At 46.3% G+C, this 16,919-nt stretch overlaps 1 protein-coding gene across 1 annotated transcript in view; it reads right to left on the reverse strand.

The window, feature by feature from the left end:
• The window catches only part of cftr (CF transmembrane conductance regulator), a 28,790-nt gene extending 14,537 nt beyond the window's left edge, over positions 1-14,253 (reverse strand). The window contains exons 1-15 of the mRNA XM_062547179.1: positions 14,071-14,253; positions 13,381-13,491; positions 12,174-12,291; positions 11,437-11,652; positions 10,628-10,717; positions 9,017-9,180; positions 8,188-8,313; positions 7,600-7,846; positions 6,453-6,545; positions 5,145-5,327; positions 4,479-4,670; positions 2,284-2,378; positions 1,474-1,560; positions 354-1,113; positions 84-215 (exon numbers count right to left, since the gene is read on the reverse strand). Coding sequence (XP_062403163.1) covers positions 84-215; positions 354-1,113; positions 1,474-1,560; positions 2,284-2,378; positions 4,479-4,670; positions 5,145-5,327; positions 6,453-6,545; positions 7,600-7,846; positions 8,188-8,313; positions 9,017-9,180; positions 10,628-10,717; positions 11,437-11,652; positions 12,174-12,291; positions 13,381-13,491; positions 14,071-14,123 — 2,667 coding nt within the window. The 5' untranslated portion in view covers positions 14,124-14,253. The remainder of the gene's footprint in view (positions 1-83; positions 216-353; positions 1,114-1,473; positions 1,561-2,283; positions 2,379-4,478; positions 4,671-5,144; positions 5,328-6,452; positions 6,546-7,599; positions 7,847-8,187; positions 8,314-9,016; positions 9,181-10,627; positions 10,718-11,436; positions 11,653-12,173; positions 12,292-13,380; positions 13,492-14,070) is intronic.
• Between the last annotated feature and the right edge of the window lie 2,666 nt (positions 14,254-16,919).

Here is a 16,919-nt window from a genome sequence, read left to right on the forward strand (position 1 = left end):
AGTTTATGACAGCGTCACTCAAGCATGTGGATGTAGAAGTTAGCCAGTGATCGGATCACAGAGTGGAGGAAATGTTAACATACCTCAGCTGCAAAAACTATGAAAATGAAGATAAGCACATAGATGAGGTTCTTGTTGGTGGACACGTAGCGGACATATGTGTTCCACTTGGTTGTCTCAAAGACATCTTCGATTTGTTGATCTGCGAAGCAAGCCTGAAAACACAAAAACATTTTGACAATTGAGTAACCAGAAAAAACCTCTTGAGTCCCACGACGTAAGGGGACAGATGTTTGAAGAGGATGATAGCAAAAGACTTCTGTTTAAATCGATCGATCTCTCCTTTCCTTCACCTCTATGTGCTCCCCGTCCATGTCCCCGCTGAAGTCAAAGTCGTTGTTGTCGTTGAAGTCGTCGGAGAGCCGGCGGGCGTAGATGTCCGCCTCCGAGGCCAGGTCGCCCTGGGGCAGGATGGACATCTTCCTGCGGAACGAGGAGCGGTAGGGGTCTCGGCGCGCGCCGCCTCCGCCGACGTTGGTGATGAAGTCCAGCACCGACTGGCGCCTCTGGCCGGCCATGTGCACGCCGTGGTTGTGGTAGACGTCACCACCCGAGAAGGACTCGTCCACCAGCTCGTCCTCGGGCATGAGCGACAGCTTCCTGTCGGGCGGCGGCCTCCGCGCCATCCCGTCCTCGTCGCCGCCGGCCGAGCTGGACGACGGGATGAAGGAGAGCTTCCGCGCGGCGGCCGCCAGCGGGTTGAGCAGGACCGACGAGCGCCGCTCCTCCCGCTGCTCGGCGGCGTACGCGGGCGGCGGCGGCGGCCGGAAGGAGGGCCGCTCCGAGCGGTAGTTGGCCGTCTCGTCCACGGAGACGCGGCGCAGCGTGTCGGACAGGATGGAGGTGCGGCGCTCGGCCTTGATGTTGTCGTAGCCCTCCATGCCCAGCAGCAGCGAGCTGAAGTCCGGCCGCTGGGCCTGCAGCTCCGAGAAGGTGCCGTAGAAGAAGCAGTCGCCGTTGTGCAGCAGCAGGATCTTGTCGGCGCGCTTCAGGTGCTCCAGCTTGCTGGTGACCAGCACCCGGGTCTTGGAGGCCATGAGCTTACACACACACCTGGAGAGAGGAAGAACACACATCAACATCATCATCATCTAGAACCGTGGGTCATGGTTTTCAAGGGAGTACCTGCTAGAAATGAACATTTGTAAAAAGAACCTGTAAAAACACCCTGCCTGTCATCTGTTTCTAAGTGTTTTGAGCCCCCAACGTTGTCTTCAAGGCAGCACTGCCTGGAAGGCGCTAGGGTTAGGCATGGGTTAGGGTTAGGGTAAGGGTTAGGGGTAGGATTAAGTGCCTTTAAGTCAACAGTGGCAGCGCTGCCAGGAAGACGATGTTGGGGGCTCAAAACAACGAGCCTGTCATCTCCCATACTGACATATGAACCTAATAGGCCCCTGAAAGGTGTCCACAGACCTCTCAAAGATCTCTTTCTCTGTGGCAATATCCAGGTGGGTGAAGGGAGCATCGAGCAGGTAGACATCAGCATCCTTATACACGGCCCTGTAAGGAAACAGCAAAAAAACATTTGCACAGTGCAGGTAACCTCAATGCTCAAAGTGCATACAATCTAAGGCAATAACAGCAGCCTGGAGATAGTAGACCGCACCATGATACACCCACAGCTTTTTAAGTGCAAAGACTGTGCCATATTCAGTGGTTCATTTTCACGAGGGTAAATATATTGCATGTTGTATTGTTTGCACAATACGGCCACACAGCCCAAGTGAGCCTGGGAAAAAAGAAACTGAATAAAAACAGCAATTCATCACAGCCTAGAGCAAACACAAGAGTGACGGGCGGAGACCTTCCGATGAAATGTGGATGTCACTGATATGACTTATGAGTGATTAAGGGTGCACTCTCTCAAAGGCCCACAGAGACGAGGAACAGCTGAGGAGGGGAACTACCTGCCAGCTATTAGTCATATGTAAAGTGTGGACAGCCATAATGAGAGTGGCTTATCCAGACCCTGGTCCTCTACAGTCCATAAAACAGTGCAATCTGAACCAGAACAACCTTTGACCCCAGCAGGTGCAGGAGCCTGTTTGAGGTGAAGAGAGATGCTCAGGTGTGTGTGTGTGTGCGCATATGTGTGGTGTGTGTGTGTGTGTGTGTGTGTGTGTGTGTGTGTGTGTGTGTGTGTGTGTGTGTGTGCGCGCGCGTCTGTGCGTATGTACGTGTGTGTGTGTGTGTGTGTGTGTGTGTGTGTGTGTGTTTTCGTACCTGGCAAGAGCCACTCTGGCTTTTTGGCCCCCACTGAGGTTGAGTCCTCCCTCTGCCAGGGTAGTCTTGTCATTCTCGGGCATGGCAGCCAGGTCCTGCAAAACAAACCATCATCTCAGCCACAGCCAAGCCAGCCACAACAACTGGAGCTCCTCCCGCTCCCTACAGCTGACACTGAGAGAGGCAAACACAGCGCAGACGAAGGACCCAAATAACTACATCACACTGACTGCCAGGGACTGCTTATTTGCCTGTCTGCATGCAATAAATCTTGTTTCATACACAATAACTAAAGGTGATAACACGCTAATAAAAACTTTAATAATAACAGATAATAATCAGTTCCGGTAATAACAATCAGTTCCGAGAATGAGGTTGGTAAAATGAGGTCACTCAGGTGTTGCAGCATGGTGTCCTTGGCCCACACTCGTGCCCTTGCCCACACTAAAGGAGACTGAAAACAATGCCGATGGAACACAGGAGGAAGGGAGGATGGCACCACAGCGCATCACGCGGGAGTGAGTGAGTGTGACGCCGGCAATGACTATTGACAATGAATGGGAACGAGGTGACAGGGAGAGTGAGCGTGAGAGTGAAAGTGAGAGTGAAAGTGAGTGAGTTTTAAAGCAGAGCAGAGCACCCCCAAAGCCTACCTGTTGGCAGTGGCGCGCTGTTGTCCGGTGACGGTGAGGCATTCAGAATGAACAGAGCGGATTGTTAACAAACAGGAGAGGGAGAAGAGGAGAAGAGAGAGAAAGAGAGAGAGACACACACACATATACAGATGGGCACTGCGCGTCTCACAAAAGCACACAAATAAACCCACGGCTGCTGGCGTGCAAGGGGGGGAAAATGCCTCTGTTTACGGCTCTAGGGAGCCGCCAGTCAAGGCTGCTGCGCTAGCGACCGCCGCTAAACAAAAGGACAAGACTACGGGCACAAAGGTCCTTACAGAAAACAGAGCCGGCCACAGCGGGCGTTTCCTCCACTCATTGTTGTGTGTTGATTTGTTAAAGACCTACAAATAAGTTCATGAGACTAGCTGTCTCTGAGAATGAAGAACTGGGTGAGGGTGTGAGTGTGTGTGTGTGTGTGTGTGTGTGTGTGTGTGGGAGTGCACGGGACCATCAGGGCTTTTTTAGACACGCGGAGAGTGTTGCTGTTTGAATGTTTTGATGTGTCTCTCTCTATCTAAGTGGCCGCTCAAGGAGGCTTTAGTTTGGACAACCCCCGCCAGGAATCAGTGTTTTGTTGTCGAGTGGGTGTCAATACGGCACACTGCTGTTGTTTGCTGTGAAAACAACTCTGTGTTTATGGACAAACAGTGCAGCTAAGGGAGAGCAGATAGGAAAATAGAGACTGCAGCAGGCCAACACGTGAGGCCGCAACCACACAACCTGTCACATTCCTGGATGACATCGCCCGTGGATTGGGGGGCAGCTTGTGTGTGTGTGTGTGTGTGTGTGTGTGTGTGTATACTGTATGTGTGTGTGTGTGTACTGTATATGTGCGTGTGTGTGTGTGTGTCTGTGTGTACTGTGTGTGTGTGTGTGTGTGTGTGTGTGTCAGCCTCCTGCCACTGGGGTGGCCCTAAGCGGGGGGGGGGGGGAGTCTTTGGGGCCGGGCGCCCTTCACGAGACATTTCTCCGGTCCGAGCTGAGATGAGTCGGCAGGCTGGCGCAGGTTTGCCCCCCACGCCAGGCCCATCTCTCAGCGCGCCCGCTCCACGTGGGGGTATCCGATGAGCCCATTATGCGTCAGGAGAGCTCAGGTAGGGGTGGATCGAGGCATTCAGGGGTTATCGGACACAATTCCGCACCAGACAAAGACCCTCAGTTTAAGTGCCAGGACAAGCTCTGGGAGATTAGTACTATGGAACCGAGGAGGTACAGACAGAAAGAGAGGGGAGAGAGAGAGAGAGAAAGAGAGAGAGAGAAGACAGAGAGAGGTGGTCAGAAACAAGAGAGAGAGAGAGAACAGACAGATAGAGAGGTCAGAAACAGGAGAGAGACAGAGAAAGAACAGACAGAGAACAGACAGATAGAGACAAGGTCAGAAACAAGAGAGAGAGGGAGAGAGAGAGCAAGAAAGAGAGAGAGAGAGAGCGAGAGAGCGTGAGAGAGGGAGAGAGAGCGAGAGAGAGGGAGGAGGTCCAGGGTAGGGCAGTGAGATGGCCCGTGGGGACGGCTAGCTACCTGCTCGAGCTGGCAGGCCTTGATGACGCTCTTGTAGCGGTACTCGTCATAGCTCAGGCCAAACAGGATGTTGTCCCGGATGGTGCCCGGCATGATCCAGGCGGTCTGGGGTGAAAAGGAGATCCGGCCACTATGGCGAATGGTTCCCTCCGATGGAACCAACTCCCCCAATACTGTCATCAGCAGAGAGCTCTGCAACACAGCCAACATTCATGAAGCACACAGAGTATGCAGTCTAACCAGTATTCCCTCATTGGGAAGCACAACTCTGATTCTAACAGATTCTAACTCTGATTGTATGTAAGTGCCATTAATGAGACTATCTATAACTATCAGATAAACAGATAGATAGATTGATAGATAGATAGATAGATAGATAGATAGAGGGAAAGATGATATAGAGAACAGCCTTTCTTGACATCGTACATGGCCGAGCTCAAGCCTGAATTCAGGCACCATGCCTGAACTCTATCAGGCCTGTAGATAGGTACGTAGATAGATAGATAGATAGATAGATGTATAGATGTATAGATAGATAGATAGATAGAAAGATAGATAGATAGTAGATAGATAGATAGATAGATAGATAGATAGATAGATAAGATAGATAAGATAGATATATATATAGATAGATAGATAGATAGATGTGACTGCGGTTTGCTGTACCTTCCCAGAGCCTGTGGAGCCGGCGAGCGCCAGCATCTCGCCCTTCTCCAGGCTCAGACTGATCTTCCTCAGCACGGGCGTCACGTACAGGTTGGTGAAGAAGAGCCCGGCGTCCCCGTTCATGTGGCCATTCTCCTTCTCTTTGTTCTCGCGCCGAATCTTGTCGAACAGTTCCCCGATCCCCTGGTAAACAAAGAGAACATCATCAGTGGAAGGCCTCTTTCATCGTGGAGAGATTGAGTAGGATCCCCAAAGACGCTAAGTGATGTCTTATTATAGGGGATACTCTCATTCTCTCTGATTCAGTGCATCACAGACAATCGAACAACCACAAGTGCCCACTTGAGCTCTTTACACAGCTATTCACACAACATTCAAACTTCCCGTTATGAACCTCTTGGCAATACTGGAGCTCTATTGTAGATCTACAGATCTCAGTGGGCCAGAGATGAGCCTGGTGTATGTGCTGTCATGTGTAGGAGGACGCAGGCCCTGGTGAAGGGGGGTTGAAGCCTTAAATGCATTTTTAGTGCTTACACAGACAAGTACTCTGTTTCACAATATTGTTTTCAGTCATTTATGACGTAGTTAACAGCAAGAATAAATGAGCTGGAGGGAGAGGGCTAGGAGTGTGTGTGTGTGTGTGTGTGTGTGTGTGTGCATGCGTGCATGTGCATGTGTACGTGTGTCTGTGTGTGAAGCTTCTCTCACTCTCCCTCTGCTATGTGTTTGTGTGTGTGTCTGTGTGTGTGTGTGTGTGTGTGTGTGTGTGTGTGTGTGTGTGTGTGTTGAAGTAAAGTGATGTGATGTAAGGCCAGTCAGACCATTGAGAAAAGAGAAAAGGGGGACGGGGTGGGGTGGGGTAGGGTGGGGCGGGGTGTGTCTGGCTGACCTTTGACTTCTTCAAGGCTTTATGTGTTTGTATTCCTTTCAGATACACATTGCAATTCACATTCAAATGAACTGAAACAGACAACAACTAAGTACTAATCACCTAACCCCCACCCCCCCACCCCCCCACCCACGCATGTCAGATATGTGTGACAAAGCATATGTGTGTAATCACACCACATACTTAGTCCCAGTAAACACAAACAAGGTTGTATGGCAGGGTACGTCAAATATGGAATATGGAAATATGTCAGCGAAGTGTTAACTGTTAAACCTAATAACAATGTGTCATGAATGTCTGGAAATTAGACTATTTGTGTATGCATTTCATTCATGTTCATGTGTCTTCAATGGGCATGTGCATGAAGTGTCTGCATGAAGTGTCTGGGTGACTAGAGTGTTTTTGTCAACACATACCTCATCCCATGAAGCTGTTACATTGTTGAGCTTCAGCCCAGTGGCTGTCGGGTTATACTCCGGTACCTTGTACTCCTCCTTGCTCAGAAAATCCTGGGGTGAGCAAATTTGGCATGTGAACAAAGTGGAAACAACAAAGCATTTATTTCAGCAAAACTAGCGACTTCTGGAGTTCTTGCTCTCCTATCAGTCTCACCCCACAGTGTGTGTGTGTGTGTGTGTGTGTGTGTGTGTGTGTGTGTGTGTGTGCGTGTGGGCAGGGGATTCGCCACACCACCAATCCCTCCTTTCCTCAAAAGTACAGTACAAACAGTCGTGTAAGAATGCAGGGAATCGTCTGTTCTGAGCACGTGAAGGATACACTGGCGCACAAACAAGCGAGCACACAGCACGTTCCTCCGGCCGCAAGTGCGATCGGTGATAAGACTCAGCCTGAGGCGAGTCAGTCTCTCGGCCTCGAAGACAGCACGGCTGGCAGGAGTTTCCCTCCTTCAGTCAGGCTATTCGTTTTTTTTTTACTTGAGTGAAAGACCAAACGCTCTCACAAGCTCTGTGAACGTTACCGGGAGGCTACACCAGGCACGCAACTGTGTTCCGTTCCGAGTTGTTCCCTTCACAGAGCGTCTGCTGCAACAATTAGCAGCAGCAGAGTGGAGTAGGCTTTTCACTCCTGACAGTGTAGTGTGACCTCAGTGGCATTGAGAAACGATACAGTACGTGACAGCATAATAGAGATATGGGGCAGCCATTCATGCAGAAAAATACTCAGCACAATGAGTAGGGTGTATGTCAACGTAGTGTGGCAACAGCCTAATACTCTTAGTCATGTGGAATAGACGTGTCATAAAACTATGTTATAAAATGACTTGACCATGTCCAGGCACCCAAAAATGTTTAAATAGTATGCCTTTGTTACTAATCGTTACACTCACTCACACCCATACAATAAAAAAAAACATAGGCCTACAAAATGTGTTGAAAATAAGACAACTTGTGTTGTTTTTAACACATTTCTGTGTCCAGATAGGGACAACACAGTTTGTGTTGTTTCCAACACATTCGTTTTAAGAGTGGAGGAAGGATCTGTCAACATATTCGTTTCCCTTCTCCCTGATGTACTGTAAAGCATGTGAGAGCGGAGACGCACCTCGATCTTCTTCAGCAGGGCGACCGTGTCGTACCACATCTGGATGGAGGCGGGCAGCTGGCGGGTGACGGTGATGCGCAGGGCGATGCAGTAGGACAGCGTGGTGAAGATGCGGCGCAGGATGATGCCCCGGCTCAGCGCGTGAGGCACCACCGCCGCCACGATGATCCAGATGGCCGAGAAGAAGTACGCCGAGCTGTAGAAGTAGCGCAGCGAGCCGATCTTCTGCGTGAACTTCACCTCTTTCCTGCACACACGAGGTCAGCCACGATAAACGTGGGTGGAATACGAGTTTTATTTCAGCCACTTTGAACTGTTTTCATGTATGAATATTGGTGATACATAAACGAGACATGTTTGTCTTGCAAACAAACTCTGTAATAAAAATCATGACCAAAATGGGGGTGACAAAACAGTACATGGAGTCAAATAATGTACAAGGCAGGAAGTGATTGTGATACTGTAAGCTGTTAAACATGGGAAATGTGCCATCAAAGAAATGGTCAAACACATAAAGGAGTCAAGGTGGAATACTTAAGATCTGTTCTGCTGTAGCTAACCAGCAGTGAGATGATGAGTGGTTCTTACTTCCTCATGTTATTGATAATAGTCTCCATGATCTCCTCCCATCCATAGGCCTTCACTGAGTGAATGTTCTCCATGATATCAGAGGTTAAGGCGAGCCGTTTACTCGTCAGCTTGGCTCTCTGTGCCCTAGTATCACAAAGACAAATCAAAACATCAGAGTGGAGCCAAGAAAACATGTTCTTTCACTTTTACTCCTGCCAAATCCAACAGATGATCTGTCTGCAATTACGATTAATTATTAATATTATTTTTTTTCTTAAGGAAATCAGGAGAAGATAATGACTGAGTTTGATAATGGCCCCATTCAGTCGAGCTGGCTGACAGTGGAGATGAATTGCCATTCAATGATCCTCTCAGCTAGCGTGTGATGCCTGTGTTGTTTACATTTCTCAGAGGTACTCGGAGTGCGATTGCCCACACAAGGCCGATATGGTGTGCAGATGAGGGCTACCTGTCCAAACCTATCTACACGGCAAACCCAGAGGAATGCACCTCTGACAGGAATGTTACTGAAAACAGAAGTTGGGATATTGTGCAATATCGTGTTAGGTGATGATATAATTCATTTACCTGACAAAACCTCAGTCAGTTTTGTACAACGACTACACAGGTAGACTCAGGTAAGAGCTAATTTGCTGAATATTATGAAAATATGGGCCCTGTCATGTGGTTTACCAAGTAACCTGTTTATGGTGCTATCATTGCTGGTTGTAAATCTTAACCATTTCAATTGAACAGTGAGGTGAAATGCCAGTTCCTAAATTCCCTTCTGGTGTTCAGCTGTGTACGTGGGCCACCAACAAGAACATGGTGCGGGACTGTGACTTACTTGTGAGGGCCCATCTTGTGCGAGAGGCCGGCCTGGATGATGCCTAGCAGAGAGATGGCAGCCAGGGCACAGAAGCCATTGACGTCTATGAGTTCCCACACCATGCCAACGCTGAGAATGCACTGCAGCGGCGATATCCACACAAAGTGGGCCATGCCCATACTCTGCCAAGGGAGACAGCAAACGCCACCGTTAGCACCATCACAGCCGCACGCCACAAAGTGAAGAACACACAGATCACCAACCAATGTTAGCTGCCAGAAATGATATGCAGTATATACTGTACTGTCAAACAACAGCAAAATACTTTTGAAGCTTAAAAGTTTTATAGCTTATGTTTCTAGAAGTAATGTTTACTAATAAAACATTAAAAACTGTAATCAGAATAACATAATTAAATTGTTTTAGCAAATAATTGTGTATATGTAAATAAATAAATAATAAAAAACTATATATATATATATATATATATATATATATAGTTGTTTTTTTTATATATATATATATATATATACAGTTTATGTTGTATATATATAAACACAAGGCAATGTTCTGGTAAATGATCCAACACACAGCATGGTGAGGATCAAGAGCATTGCACTATCCATGTGTGTGGTATTGTATTCACTGTCTCTTACACAGCATACCAAGCAAACAGACACAATCCAATAGGGCTCTCCTCTCTCTGCCAGCCAGGCCATCAGGCTGCACTGGCTCTTCTAAAAAAGGCCTTTATTATGATACACACTTCTCCGACAGAGACGCAAACAAACGAGCAAATCACGCCCACCCCAATCACGGCAACACATGCAGACACACACTCTCTCTCTCTCTATCTCTCTCTCTCTCTCTCTCTCTCTCTCTCTCTCTCTCCCTCCCTCTCTCTCTCACACACACACACACACACACACACACACTCTCTCTCTCTCTCTCTCTCTCTCTCTCTCTCTCTCACACACACACACACACACACACACACACACACACACACACACACACACACACACACACACACACACACACACACACACATACACACACACACACACACACACACACACACACACATACTGTACACAGACATTGTCTAATTCCTAAATGGAATGGCAAATCCTGTCCCTCCACACAGGTCCCTAAAAAAGGGCAGGAGAGAGAGCCGTGTGGCCCTTCTCAGAGACCAGGGGGGCTCAGCCTCCACATGAAGTACAGGTGATAATTGCCTCAGAGCACTTGCAAAGTGTATCAACATTCAACACCCTGGCTCTACACTCCCGAGGGAATCCAGAGTTCAGCCACGCTTTCTCCACGGGAAGCACGCCACGCATGATACGCAACCGCCTCTGGCGTAACGACAAGACTACTGACGCACCTCTCAATTGCCAAAGGCTGACAAATACATTCCGGTAAAGCGTCTAGTTAAAAAATAATCATAATATTTGTGGCTGGTTATGAAATATGACATGATTAGACACATAAAGGGATACTATAAAGATCATGATTAGCTCCGTGCCCATGCAAAACTGAGTCATGCCATCAGGCATTTTAATCCGTAGTAGACATACACATGACGGTGCTATGCAGCTAGTTGTTAGAGTTGTTTCACAGACTTGCCTGATCAAACTTGCTGAGATGCGCTGACATCAGGCTCACCAGCTCCCCCGTGCTGATCTTGTCCAGGACTCGGCTGGAGAGCTTCAGGGTCTAAAGATCAAGGTCAAGGTCAAAGTCAAGGTCAAGGGCAAACATAGAGAGGTCAAAGCCACGGTAGACATGTACAGGCAACGCTGTCCAACAACCAGCAGTGAACACACTGGCTGAATGCACTCGGCATACTACAAGAGCATATGTGTGCCCTTATGGCATTTACATTTACTTGCATTCATTTAGCAGACGCTTTTATCCAAAGAGAATCACATATGTCAGTTATATTGCAAGGGCCGTTTTCAGGCTGCTGCATGCTCGCCCAGCTCCTCACTACGCTACCACCACCTTGGCGGACCGGTTGAGTGGTTGGACTTGTACCTTCTTGTAGATTGAACAGCGCTATCCTGATCTGCATGTGTGTGGGTGTGTATGTGTGTGTGTGTGTGTGTGTGTGTATGCATGTGTGTACTGTATATGTGTGTGCGTGTGTGTCTGTTTATTATACCTTCTTGTAGATGAGGGTGAACAGCTCAATCCTGATCTGCATGTGCGTGGGTGTGTGTGTGTGTGTGTGTGTGTGTGTGTGTGTGTGTGTGTGTGTGTGTGTGTGTGTGTGTGTGTGTGTGCGTGTGTGTGTGTGTGTGTGTATATGTGTGTGTGTGTGTGTGTGTGTGTGTGTGTATGTGTGTATGTGTGCATGTGTGCGTATATGCGTGTGTGTGTGTGTGTGTGTGTGTGTGTGTGTGTGTGTGTGTGTGTGTGTGTGTGTATTCTACCTTCTTGTAGATGAGTGTGAACAGCGCTATCCTGATCTGCATGCCCACGTGGTGCAGGCCGAAGACGGCCGGCTGGAGGAGCAGGAAGCGAGCGGTGAAGAGGAGGCTGAGCCCCAGGGCCAGGAAGTAGCCCTGCGCCCGCTCGGGGGCATGGAACGGGTCGAACTGGGCGATGATGCGCCCCAGGAGCTGGGGCTGCACCGTTTTCGAGGCTTCCTGCAAATACATAAGCATGTGTGGAGGAGGAGGACCGCCATGAAAAACAGTTGGATGCATTACCCATAGGGGAACATACCGGGGACATCTCTTCCCTAATAGAGTTAACATATATATCAGTGACAGCTGTTTAAAATCTTAGAACCAGTGGAGAGTGAGGAGACCCTGCTCCCTGGGTGAGCCCCCGGCGAGGAGTTATGCAAGAGATGCTGTAAGACCCCCGAGCCTCAGGTGACGGAGTTACGAGAATGCCACCAACATGCCACATGCACGTTCATAGCTATGGATCACCCGGCCACATCAGACCAGCAGTTCACCGTCCGCGGCCAATGGGGAGTGAGCACGGGGGAAGGCTGTCTGTGAGCGCTAACAACGGCATTGGACGATGGACCCTGCTGCTTTACATCTCTCTTATTTCTGTTGCAGAGAGAGGAGACAGTGTGTGTGTGTGTGTGTGTGTGTCTGATTAAGAGAGGGATAGAGATAGAGAGAGAGAGAGAAATACAAAGCAGGTAACATACCCCCAAATACAAAAGGATTCCACAGATCACGAAAGGCCAAAAGAAACTTCGAACTCGAGCCAGTGCAAAGAGCAGTCTGGGATTCTTCTTCCCAGAGGCAACCTCCCTGTCCCATTCTCTACAAGGCATGAGAAAATTCAACAAGATTAAAAAACAGGATTAGAGAATATCTCGCTCCATGCACTGTATAAATGGTCGAGCTTGGGACTCTTCTTTCCAGGGGCAACCTCTCTGTTCCATTCTCTACCAGGCGTGAGAAAATACAACACGATTAAAAAACAGGATTAGAGAATATCTCGCTCCACTGTATAAATGGCCGAGCCTCATTGTTTTGCATTGTGTGGTATAACCAGGGAGATCGGTCAACATATTAAACAGCTCAGTGACCTCAGTGAGGTGAAGAGGGAGTCTCTCCGCTAATTGAGAAAGAAGTTCAACTATCCGGCGGACCAGTGAGTTGGCCGATTAAAACAAACAGGCCACCATCTATCACCCACCGGGACACCAGTGGTTTTAAAAGGTTGTGCTTTGTGCCTAATAAAAGGGCATCCCAACGTAAATACACACACACACACACACACACACACACACGTTGAAGTGTGTGTAGGACATGGCATGAGTGCGGGAAGAAAGACAGGGATGGCATTTAGGGGGATGGTCTGAAACTCTTTACAAAGAAAAACCTTGCAAATTCACTGACTGAAAGGTGTGACATTTACTCCATCTGAATAACAGGAACTAGGGTCCAACTAGGGTCCATCATTGCTGAGGGGTGTGTGTGTGTGTGTGTGTGTGTGTGTGTGTGTGTGTGTGTGGGGAGGAGGGGGGGTTGGTCAGTGTAATTCTGCTCACCTCTACATTTGGAATTCTGGTTTCATTATTCTGGATTTTCCAGGAATCTAACCAGTGTAGGGAAATTCGTTTTTTAATCTTTGGAAAAAGTGACTGAAAAGAGTGGTCTGTTTATGTTATGCACCTATAACATAGCCTATTTAACTTTTGAGCTTCTTGTTGAACTGTTCAATTCAGTTTCAACGGGGAAATTGGTTAATCAGATTTTTCAAAACTTTGAAACTCTCTGGAGAGAATAATCTGTGACGCACAAAAACACACAAAGCAACAGGTCAAACAAATGCCGTTTGTAAGTGTGACCATCTACCTACATCACAGCTCCACTTCCTTTGGGTCATTGAATGGAAATACAAACCTCTCTAAGTGATCGGCGAGAACGTCAGCTCTGTCAAAAGATGGAACTTGATACACATCTGAAGGACCTAACCTCTCCGTGAAACCCTTTCTCATAATCGGGTATGTCCACCTGAAAGAACAGTGTATGGAAATGTCACGAGAACAGCTGAAATTCCCAATGTTTTGTCACAGACTGAAATCACTGTTCGGTCTTTGACAGTGGTAGGGTAGTAAGTTATAAGCAAGAAGAGCCAACATAGCAATGTTACATTACATCACAGTCAAGCCAGGCACAAACAAAATGTATTTTCACATGAGTTACACTGGCACATTGCAAATGACAATGCCACTGAAGTGAGGTATTAGAAAATGTCCCATTGTATCCGTAACTTGTCATACTTCCTGTACAGGCAAAGATTACTGTTGTTTATTATGGAACATCCGATGACTAATTCCTAATAATATGGACAGAGATATGAACCGTGTCATACGGCATGTCGCCTGCTACACAAAAACCTCACAATCCAAATGAATGGCAGATAGACATTTTACGCACGTAGCCTAAACATCGATTTCAGCAAAGAAAAACTTCTTCCCACGTTTATATAATCACGACATCCGCACTAGCACGTATAGGTTTTTCCTTGATCAAATTCCAACCGGCAAAAGATAAATAATAAATAATTAAAAAAATGAACGTCGCTCTTACCAGAAGAAATATTTGGACAACCAGTTGGCATCTTCCACAGGTGATTTCTGCATCCTGGTAATAATTCCTTTCAACCCCCTCCGCACACAAAACAAAATACAGCCGCTTACATTTGGTGTCCCTTTAATTCTTCCCCCTTTTGAAGAGGATCCCTTGTTTTGTTCTCCACCTTGTGCTAAGTGCGCAGTGATGTCACTTGTGGAATTGCCTCAGCCCTCAGTTGTAGCCACATGAAGGGGCTGAGATATTGTCCTATCCCACAAGCAGCACTGGCGTACGCCGTGCGTCTCTTGTCTCTTGATTTTAGACTGAGCGTCAAATTCAAGGCTTAGGCTATTCCCAACAAAAGGGTGCTTCATACAGATAACCCTCTAAAAATAACTTTATGTCCAAAAACCCTATTCAGAGCCTTTGCACATACCTGTTTAATGAAAGCCTATGTGGATTCCTCTGTTATTGAATAATAGCATAAATAAGTATTCATGAAAATGCTAGGCATTCAACCTCTATAAACCACAATATAAAGTAATAGGAGGAATGACAGACTATTGTATCATTTTACATGGCCACATTTCCCAGGATATTTGGAAGCGGTGTGCTGAGGCACATACTATAAGACATTTCACATCTTATTACGTCACAGCAATTCAGGTCTGAATCAAGAAATGGAATCGGTATGGTTTGGTCTGAACAAACCTTTGACTTTATAAAAGCATCAAGTTACTCACAGCCTGATTGAGATTAGGAGGTGAAGACATGAAGACATTCTATAATAGAACGCAGATAAAGAATGTGAATGGGCAACTCAGACTTTGGTTAATCAACAGAGAGGACAGAATCATTCCTGCTGCAGCTTCATAGGTCTCATAAGGCATAGTTCCACACAGTAGAGAAACATTAAGTGTATCTGATTATATTATGAATGTGTACATAAAGTGCGTAGGACTCCCTTCTAAACAGTAGAATCTCAAGGTCTCCTTAGACTGCTAAACACCCATCACTGCCAAAGGCCTCTAATGCAATTTGGGTTGATATTATGAGGTGCGCGATCACATGAAGTCAATTGAGTGTCCTCGCTTAAACAAGTCACCAAGAGTATTTCAGTTGCAAATGAAACACAACAAGTCGTTTGCATTACACTGAGTGAAGGCCGGGCCACTCGGTCACAACATGTCAGACCATGTCAGACAATACTGATAAACAGCTGTAGCTGATGGTGCAGGAGTGGCCCCTCATTAATGCTTTACCTTTAGAAATGCTGGGTTGCATACTCTTTATTATGACTGTCAGTATGACACATGCTGAGTTGATGGACAGATGAGATGAGAGTTTCAAACTGAGGACATTTTAAAATGGTGGTAAATTTCCAAAATGTTTAAACCTAGATGGTCAGAATTGATGATATTCACTGAAGTAAGCTACACATTGTGACTTACAGAAACAGAATAAGATGTTCTTAAAGCATGATAAGACAACCTTCACAGGTGACACTGTGAATAAAAAAAAAATATATATATATATATATATATATATATATATATATATATATATATATATATTAACACATTTAAATCACTAATGGAGGAAAACATGCTCTGTGGGCCTAGATAATAGCCTAGTAATATTTGCTTTGCCATCGATTCTTTTGTGTTACAGGCATACAGTGAAGTCCTCTAATGCTGACTTTGGAACGGCTTTGATGTTGTGTGCCCCATCAAGTACTGAACAGGAAGCTGTGCAACATACTTGCCATTTAATGAATTCTCAGATGAAAACGCAAGGAGGACGACAATATTGTTAAAATAAAATATCTGCGCATGCCAGGGGAAGACCTTCAAATTCTACGAGGTTATGAGGAGACCAGGCTCTGGTATGCATTGTATATTACAGTCTGTTTCCCCTCAGGTAACGTCAACATTCCGCTGCAGAGAAGATACTGTTCTTGGGATCAGATTATTTCACCAAAACATAAAAAAGTACCTGCCACAGGTTTTCACCACTTCTGTCTTTGGGTGGACAGGACAGACACAACGTGTTGTGTGTGCACCCACACACCTCTGACCGCCGGCGCTATTTGAAGCGTACCAGTTTATCTCTAGGCTTAAAAAAAAATAACAGATAAAAAGAAGAACTGATCACATGCCATCTTACAGTGAGTTTGTGTGAGTCATAGAGGGAACACGATTTCTGGGCATAGACAAATGGTCTCTTGTCACAGAAGCTGTACAAGGTGATAAGGCATGCAGGACAATATACTTCCCCTATTTATCACAGAGCACCACTTGTGAATAGTGAACAGCACAAAACTAACCTTGTCAAACATACCAAGGATTCATGATCCATTAGGCTACATTTGGCCAAAAGATTAAGCGCAAAAAAAAAAGATCCTCAATTAGGATCTACACTTTTTACAGCTTAATGCATAATAACCTATCCATATTCACCTATTCATTTGTAAGAAATAGGCCTACCCTATCATTTCCTGTAGCCTAGATTTGATGGCTGTGGACTGCCCAATCTCAAATGGTTTAGTGAAAACATTGTCTTAACAGCAGCTCAGATTGCTTGGCAGTGCAAAATAGATGAGTTTAGCCTATGTAGCCTAATTTCTGTTGTGTAGCTTCTATTAACTGGATTCCCAAACTGTATTTTCAACCTTGCATTTGAGCTTTGATTTGTCTTTAATCTTGACATTGCATTTTTATCACTTTGTATTCCTTTTACTCTATATATTATATTTTTTTATTAGATTCATATATTATGAATCTAATTATGAACTTGTATTAAGTCATTTTTCTCATCTAGCCCTAGCCTAACATTTTGTTTGGTTGTATCACTTGTTTAATTGC

The sequence above is a fragment of the Sardina pilchardus genome, chromosome 10, assembly GCF_963854185.1.
Source record: "Sardina pilchardus chromosome 10, fSarPil1.1, whole genome shotgun sequence".
NCBI lineage: Eukaryota > Metazoa > Chordata > Actinopteri > Clupeiformes > Clupeidae > Sardina > Sardina pilchardus.